This window comes from Vicia villosa, unplaced genomic scaffold, assembly GCF_029867415.1.
Source record: "Vicia villosa cultivar HV-30 ecotype Madison, WI unplaced genomic scaffold, Vvil1.0 ctg.003716F_1_1, whole genome shotgun sequence".
Lineage (NCBI taxonomy): Eukaryota > Viridiplantae > Streptophyta > Magnoliopsida > Fabales > Fabaceae > Vicia > Vicia villosa.
In genome coordinates this window covers 33,571-42,356 of record NW_026706280.1, presented here as the reverse complement: position 1 = coordinate 42,356, position 8,786 = coordinate 33,571, and the positions used below count along the sequence as shown (strand labels likewise).

The window sequence follows — 8,786 nt, the reverse complement described above, 5'->3', positions numbered from 1 at the left end:
AAATATTATTTATTTATCTATTTGGTTATTTTCTATAATATTTCTATAAAGTCTAACATAGAATTGTAATCTTAATTATTTGAGACTATGTGTTGCGGGTCTCCTTAAACATGCTCAGGGCCGTATATTATATTTTCCAAAACCTTCTTAAATCTTGTTGGCAATATCTAGGCTATGATTTTGTAGAGACATCCAAAGTGATAAATGGGTCTACAATCTCCAAAATCTTTAGAATTATCAATTTTAAGTATCAAAGCAAGGAAATAAGACATTATTAGCTTCGACAGTACAACATTTAAGTGAAATTCATGGACAAAAACAATAATGTCTTCCTTCAAAGACATTTAAATTCAAAAAAAAAAAAAGATCAAAATTAGTTGTGATGATGACGACAGCTACCCAACAAATTTTTATTGCTAACTTACTTCATCTTGTGAAGGCCCCTTCATATATTGAGCAATGAAGTTCTCCCTAGACCAAACCAACGCGTCTGATAGTGCTTGGGATTGGGAGATCCAAGTGGATCGAGTGACTGCTCAGGGCCTAACGTGTCTGTTCCTTACAGGTCAACTAGTAGAAACTTCAATTTCAAGTGGATAACAAGATAACTAAACAAGCCCACCTATTCTGAACTTTTCAACTGATTTTCAACGCCTTTTATCCTACTTGTTTAAGTGCTTATATATACATCATTCCACTCACCACAAAACACACTTCAATATTCACTTCCTATTAAACTCTTTTATCAAAATTATCAATTTCATAATTTTTCAGCAGCTATATGGCACCGGTGCATCCTCACAACCGTTGTAGAAGATGCTGTTGCTGCCTCTTCGGCGTAATTTGGAAGCTTCTCTTGGGAATAATCATCCTCATTGGTCTGATATTCCTCATTTTCTCCCTCGTCGTCCAACCACGAGCCTTCAGATTCAGTGTCAATGAAGCCAAACTCACCCAATTCAACTACACCACCACCACCAACACCCTCCGTTACAACCTCGTACTCAACTTCACGGCACGTAACCCAAACAAAAAACTCAACTTTTACTATGACGAAGTTGAGGGACACGTGTCCTACCACGGGATAAGATTCGCCTCAACGGACGTTATAACCTGGTTAAATTCGTTCCGCCAATACACGAAAAGCACGAACGTTATGAGTGGTGTTTTCTCTGGGCAACGTGTTGTGGTTTTTGATCATGATCAAGTTTCTGATTTTGAACATGACAAGAAAGAAGGAGTTTTTCATATTGATGTGAAATTATACACTAATATGAGGTTTAGGCTTGGTGATTTTATTTTTGGAGATAATAAGAGTAACATTAAATGTGGGATTGATGTTCCTTTTGGTTCAAATGGGACTAAGCTCTTGAATGCATTTGAACCCACCACATGTGATGTTAATTTTTAAGGGTCATTGTGTCACGAGCATTATTTATTTCTTGGATTTGTTAGATGAACTTTCATTATTGTAAGCCATTTGTTTTTGTAATATTTTGGACTTTATGAAAAAATGTTGATGGATTGTTTCATTCTTTACCCATGTATTGACAGATTTTAGATTGTGTACGCGTTTCAATTGAATAGTAAATTTAATGATGAGTGTGATTATTATAAATTAAAGTTTCAATTGAATAGTAAATTTAATGATGAGTGTGATTATTATAAATTAAAGGGTTAATCCTCTATAATATGAGTGTGTTTCGGTTTACCCTCCACTGTTGCCAAAGACAGGTTTTGACAACGATTTTTTTTTAAAATACCGTTGCTAAAAGGTAGGTAGGGGGAAAAGCAAAATTCACTAACATTACAGGGGTGAATTACTATTAACCCTAAATTACAATAAACGTAATTAAGAAAAGTATAATTATGATTGAAAAATTAAAATAAAAAAAATTATATATAATGTTTTGGACTTGGCTAAAACTTAGATTGTATTGGACATGGTCACCCCAAGTGATTACAATTAAGTGGATCGGTGAATAGACATCCATAATGGATAAAGGTCGACGATCAATATTAACTTTAAGATGAAAAGACTTACAGAATTTCTCTATACGTGTCTATATACTTGTCTAAAGAGACAATTGTCTTGAGAATGTTTTTGTATCTCAAAGTTCATTTTTATCAGGCCCGTGGCTTATATACATACAATTTTTAATCTTAAACCTTACACTAACTTCCTTCATTGACTTGATCACTTAAGTGTTTGTAGGCATTCTAGATAATTGGGAGTTGTAGATCAATGTTACTCAACCAACACATCGTCATGTTCAACAACACAAAATATCCTAAGGTCTGACTGGATCATTGGCCTCAACTCTAGGAAACGAACTTAACGGTTTCCACAATTATTTTTGTTTTGGATCTAATGGCAAACTTTCAACGAAAATGACTTTATAGCTAGTGTTGCCACCATAAACCAAAATCAATGACATAGTGTGGCCAATGAGATTGTGGAGGAACATACACCCAAAACAAGATAGTATAAATGCATCATCTTCATCCCTCAAAACATATATTTTCCAACCTTAGAGAGGAAGTACCCCCTTCCCAAATCAAGGAGACCTCATCCATGATTTGAAGATTCATAATGTTTGAGCCCAAGAACCAACCTCGGTGTTAGAGTATGAAACTATTGTTTAAAAATTTTGTGGTGCCTAATGAGGAGGAGCAAGGATGACGAAAAAAAAGATGAAGTTTATTGGAGATGAACCAGAAAATAAGTATGGAGATTATTGGAGATGAACCACCAAATAAGTAAAGATATCTTGCTTTAAAATCTGTTGATAAATCTGCCAAATCCTCCAAAGTCTGTGAATTTGAAGAAGTTGCTTCTAAAGTAGGTTCTAAAGTTGGAACATATAATAAGGAAATGGCATTTCTTATCAAAAGATTTCAGTATCTAAAAAACAAGAACAAATGAGTCTTTGTCAGAGGTAGTGGCTTTAGTGGAACTTCTTCCAAAGATAATAAAGATGATCAGAAAGGATGCTTTAACTGCAAGAAGCCTGATAATTTCATTGCTGACTGTTAATAGTTACACAAGGAAAACGCAAAGAAATATAGTTATTAGAAGGATAACTTCATAAAAAATTACAAGAAAAATCTCATGAAAACGAGGGATGAACTTGGAGAGGAAGAAGATTCTGACAATAATGAAGAAAAAGCCAATTTAGCGTTGATGGCTCATATAGAATGTAACTCAGATTCTGGTTCTGAATTTGAAGAAGAAGATGAGGTATTTGCTAATTTATTTCATTCAGATTAAATTACTTTTCCTAAAGATCTTATTGGTTGTTGTCAAGTTAAAGCCAGACATGTGAAAATTATGAGAAAGCGGTATGATCTCTTAAAAGATGAATTAGACTTTAATAAAAATAAATTTTTTGAATTAGAAAGATACCTTACTTCTTTAATTAATGACATGTCTGACAAACCTCTCGATAAGTATGAAATGGCTCTTCAGGAGTTTGACATTTCTGACTTTAATAGGATATAAATAACTTCTATGATTTACAGTGCTGATAAAAGTAGAGGAGAAGGTCTTGGCTATTATGGAAAACATTTTGTTCCTAGGTTTAGATCCTGGAACAAACAAGAAGAAACTTCTTCCTCTTCTTCTTCTTCTTCTTCTTTAAGATTTGATCAGAAAAGGGATTTACTCATACTTTGTACCTGCTGGTGATAAAGTAGAGGTTCTGAATCATTTAGAATCAAATTCTAAGGTTCTGAAGAAACCAAAGACATCAAAGTCCAAGGTTCTGAAGAAACCAAATCCATTGGTTCAAAAGTATAAAGCTTTGAGAAAAACTGAACCTAAGATATTAGAGTCTAAGGTTCTTAGAGATTCATAATCAAAGGATAAAAGAAATTCAATACATAAATCTATTAAATCAAAAGTCTTGAATGATTCCTTACTAGATGAAGGCTAAGGTAACAGGTCAGAAGAGACCTTTCATAACTAACCCCAGAAGACCCATCAAATTATGGGTACCCAAATATGAAATTATTTTTGAAACAAATATGAGAAGAAAAACAGGAGTCATGATACCTAGATACTGAGGGCCCGTTTGGTGCGCACGATAGGATAGAGACATGATAGGATATAAAGCTGGATAAGGATATGATATGATATATAAATGATAAGACTTATCCTATCATGTGTTTGGTTCACTCATGATACCAAATATGATACTATATATATATATATATATATATATATATATATATATATATCCTTGTAAAACAACTACATTTCATTCATATTGTTTTGTAAAATACTTTTAAATTTTTAAATTAATAAAAAAATTAATAATTTTTATATAATTTAAAAAAAACGCTCATTAACACGACCGAGTAAACAATTTTAATTTTTCTTAAAAAAATATCATAAATTCTATTATATATATATATATATATATATATATATATATATATATATATATATATATATATTGTTCTTTTCAATCTAATGGTTAAAAATAATAAGTAATAGTTTTCTCTCTCCACATTTAATTACTTATTATTTTTAACCATTAGATTGAAAAGAATTAATGGTCTAAGATGTGGAGTAAGTTATATCAACTTACTCCTGGAGTAAATATAACCCTCCTCATATATATTAAAAATAAAATTAGTATTCATTTTTTAAAATTTTAATAATTATTTTATTTTTAAATATTTCAATTTATTAGGTTTTAATTTTTTATATTACCGTTATATATCATACATATTTTTTAAAAGTTATTTTTTAATATTTTTTAATTTAATATCATATTAATCTTTATTTAGTTTTATTATATTTAATTTTTTTATTTTAAAATAAATATTATTGGCGTAAATTATTTTCTTATCCTATCATGCCGGATTCTAACCCAGCTCATATTCAGGATAAGAATTTATACTAGTGAGGCAGGATAGGATAAATTTCAGGATTAACTTATCATATTCTGCTGTGTCATCAAACACTGGATTGAGATAGGATATGATACAGATATCCTATCCTGTCTCTTATCCTACGCACTAAAGGGGCCCTGAATGGTTGCAACATATGAACATATATGACAGAAGAAAAACATGTGTACCAAATCTAACTCTAAAAGAGGAAGAAAATGTGGAATTTGGATGGAACCAAAAACGGTGGATGACTATTACTAGAACTATTGAAGCTAAGAGTCCACAAACAGATGCTTCAAAATTTATCCAACTTTTGAAAATCATCCAGAAAAAGGAGATTTTGGTGATTCTTATAATTTGTGAGAACTGTGATCCGAACTTATTCAAAAGAATATTGCTGGAACAAAATGGTCTCTAGACTCAAGTAAACTGAGCTAAAGAGAAAACATATCAATTGTCTGTCAAAATTTATGCAAAGGTATGTTTTTTTTTTCTGTTTTGCTTAATAATTGCTAAACCTGATATTTTTATATCAATAAGAGAACTAAGAGCAGCTCCAGCGGACCGTTTTTCACAAGTTTGTCACTTGGTTGCCCAGCTGGCAACATACTTTTTCTGCTCCATATAACTCCAGCTGGTCATCGTTTGAATAACATGCAACGTTCATGCAACGTTCTTATTTTTTTTTATATTATAAAATTTTAACTCCAGCTGCTCCATACTTTTTTTATATTATAAAATTTAATATGAATAAAATATTCATTTATAAAGTAAAGTTGTGGGACCCAATATGAGTTCTTCAGAGTTGCACCATTGGAGTGAAAAATTAATTGAGTTGCTTCAAGCTAATGTGGCTTAATAGGTCTGACGCGTGGTTTGTAGTTGTTGAGTAAAAACCATCATGTTATAATGAATATCTCTTGAAACATGTACTTCCCGCCTCCTTAGTCATTAAGTTTCACTTAAAACAAAATTGATTTTCACTCAAAAACACTCACTGATCAGCATTTTGCACACTCTCACACTTCTCAACCCACACTTTCATCTTCAGAACCTCCTCAGAAAAACCCCTTTTCCTATATACCATTTTTAGAAACCCTGACTCCAATTACAATGGCTTTAACATCTTCCTCTCATCAAGCTTCTATGATCGTTGAATTTGGAAAAAGCTTTCATGTCAAACCAGAAACCACAAAGTTTTTTCTCAAAGATTCGAAGCCAGTTATTGAGCATATTAATGATTTTGAATCGTTAAGGGTGAATGGGTATCAGTTGCAACATTTCTTCAAATTTCAAGGATGGATGGAGTACTTTTATATGTTGAATGGGGCAACCTTTCCCTACTTGGTTAAAGATTCCTGGGTAAGGGCTGAGATTTATGATGGAGATGTAGCTACTATTGAAGAAATTCATAAGGTTACTAATAATAGAGAACTCAAAGGTAAGTCTAGGGATGAAACGGGTTTTCCTGAGTTCAAAGAGGTGGGAATCAATTATGCATTGATGGGAGTTGATGTGACCATCACTCTAAATCATATTTCTAAACTTCTAGGCATGGAAAATGTTGGTAGGTATGTTGTGAACACAAAAGTCAACAACTCAGAATCCAGTATGATGAAGGAAACTATATTTCTCTGCCGAACTGATTTTAGCAAAATAAAGAATGAGTTCAAAGTTTTGCTCAGAATTTTGATCAGGTGTTTAATTTCAAGAGAAGGTAGTAATAATCAAATCTCTTGGGATTACAAACACTTCATTTGGTTCCTAGTCAACCATGATAAAATCAACCTTCCAACATATATCTTTAATCACTTATGTGATGCCATCAAAGAGACAAACAAAAATCATAGTAAGAGTATTCCTCATGCAAGACTTCTCTCTGAATTATTCCATCAAAGTAGGCTGATTGAAGCTCTGATGAAATTTGGGCCTACAGAAGATCTGGCATAATCATATGGAAATGTTCTATCTGGTTCTTTGTTGGGGAACATGAAGTTGATTCCGAAGAAGGAAGTGGTACAACTAGCACATCCTCTATGGCTCATAAATTTCCAGACTAACTTCATTGGAGATTTTCCTTATATTACTATGGAAGACAATCTTTAAGTTATTCATGATTTCGTCAAAATGGCCTTTGAAGAGACTAGAATTTCTATGACCATAGAAAACATTCATGAAGGCCATAAGGACTGTATGCTCAAGATTTCAAGGAAAATGAAACAAATTATTTTGGATACTATGAAAGAGGTTCAAATTCTACCAAAGAAGAAGATTTCTCTCCAAAGGAGTGTTCAGAAGGTGTTGGCTGGGGATTTCGTTTGGAAAGAATATCCTTTGAAGAGTTACAAATCGAAGGAAGATGGTTACTGATGACCATTTCTGAGTTTAAAAATGGCTACTGATGGCCATGTTTCGAGGATGTTAGTTTGAGTTGGAATAAAGATGGTTAGACTTGGAGCTAATTCAAAGAGGGATATCTTTAAAAGACTTAAACGTTTTTGCGAAATACGTAAAGTACTGAGGCTGAGCGTGTCTTTGCGGCATTCTCGATTCTGGTTGCGTTGCCACGTGTCGAAAGAAGATTCAGGCGGGATGATTTGAATTTCGAAGTAGTTTGTGTAACTGCACAAAGACAGATGGCATCCCAGGGTTTTCTTGTGGGCAACGTGGCGTTAGATTAATATAGGACCGTTAGGATCGAAATTAGTATAAATAAGGGTCTTAATGTTAGGATTCCGTGTGTTCATTTTGTACAAATCACTCACAAAATCACTCAAGTATCAAGTGTTTAAGAGAACGAGTTCGCTGAGAAATGTACGTATGACACCAACATCAATTTAAATACATTTGTGTTTTCCTTTATTCAAGTATCTTTTTATTATTACTGCTTCCATTTACTTCCTGTTATTTATCTTCTTGCATTCTTTTCGTTGCGTCTAAACTTTAATTTCGAAACACTTTACATTCCAGCATTTTACATTACTGCATGTTATATTCCTGCACTTTACTTTTTACGCAATTTACATGCTTTTATTTATGTTTCTTTGAAAATTATATTAACTCGTATGACCAGTATTGTTTCAAGTGAAAATTCATAAGATCGAATCACAAAACAAGTTTTCTCGAAGTCAGAACAGGCAAACATGAATCAAATCATTTCAAAAGACATTTGTTTGACTATGTCCTAGGATCAATCTAGTCGATCCTGCGAGTAACCAAAGTATATTTTATAGTTTGGAGAACTAGCGGTTATTTACCGGAAATCACCGTAAACAAATTGGCACGCCCAGTGGGACAGTGTCAAACCGATTGTTATTAATTGATTGTTTTGTTTTGTCTAGAAAATATCAAGACCTTGTATGAACCTTAGGAACGGTAAATTAACCAACAGTGCACAACCGATTCCTAAACGAAGGTACAACAAGAAAATGGTCAATGCGGCCAGTGGAGGGGAAATCAAGATCCCCCACAAGGGTCAGGAACAGTAGCGACAAATTCTACGCACGTTTCGACTTCTACTCAAGAGGCGCGGGCTATACCAGTTGCGACAAGATCTGAACCCATAGGTAGTTCCCAGGCGATACCCGAAAATACTACAGGGACAACAGGGACTGTACCAGTTTCGAGTTCGACCACCGCGCCTCCATTCATCAGCGCAAGCGAGATACCACCTTTCTCGACAAACGCTGTAAGTCAGTTATTTTCCCCAGGACCATCATCGACTTTCGAAGGTTGGAGACCCAACAATCCATATGGAATGCCATATTCATATATGACAGGATTACGAGGATCAGGGCCTACATACACTACAACTAACCCGACGGCATTTTCGCCGAATGTCAGTTCGATAGGTCGAAGCGCACAGAATACTGGCTTCTCTGCCCAAG

General features: G+C 33.6%; 2 protein-coding genes across 2 annotated transcripts; both read left to right on the top strand.

The window, feature by feature from the left end:
• The first annotated feature begins 459 nt into the window (after positions 1 to 459).
• Positions 460 to 1,535, top strand: LOC131641400 (NDR1/HIN1-like protein 10). The gene has a single exon (XM_058911701.1). The coding sequence runs from the start codon at positions 782 to 784 to the stop codon at positions 1,409 to 1,411; it is 630 nt and encodes a 209-aa protein (XP_058767684.1). The 5' UTR covers positions 460 to 781; the 3' UTR covers positions 1,412 to 1,535.
• Positions 1,536 to 6,012: 4,477 nt separating this feature from the next.
• Positions 6,013 to 6,470, top strand: LOC131641401 (uncharacterized; the record flags this gene model as incomplete). Its single annotated transcript, XM_058911702.1, has 1 exon — positions 6,013 to 6,470. A coding segment is annotated over exon 1 (458 nt), but the record flags the coding sequence as incomplete, so codon positions are not given.
• Between the last annotated feature and the right edge of the window lie 2,316 nt (positions 6,471 to 8,786).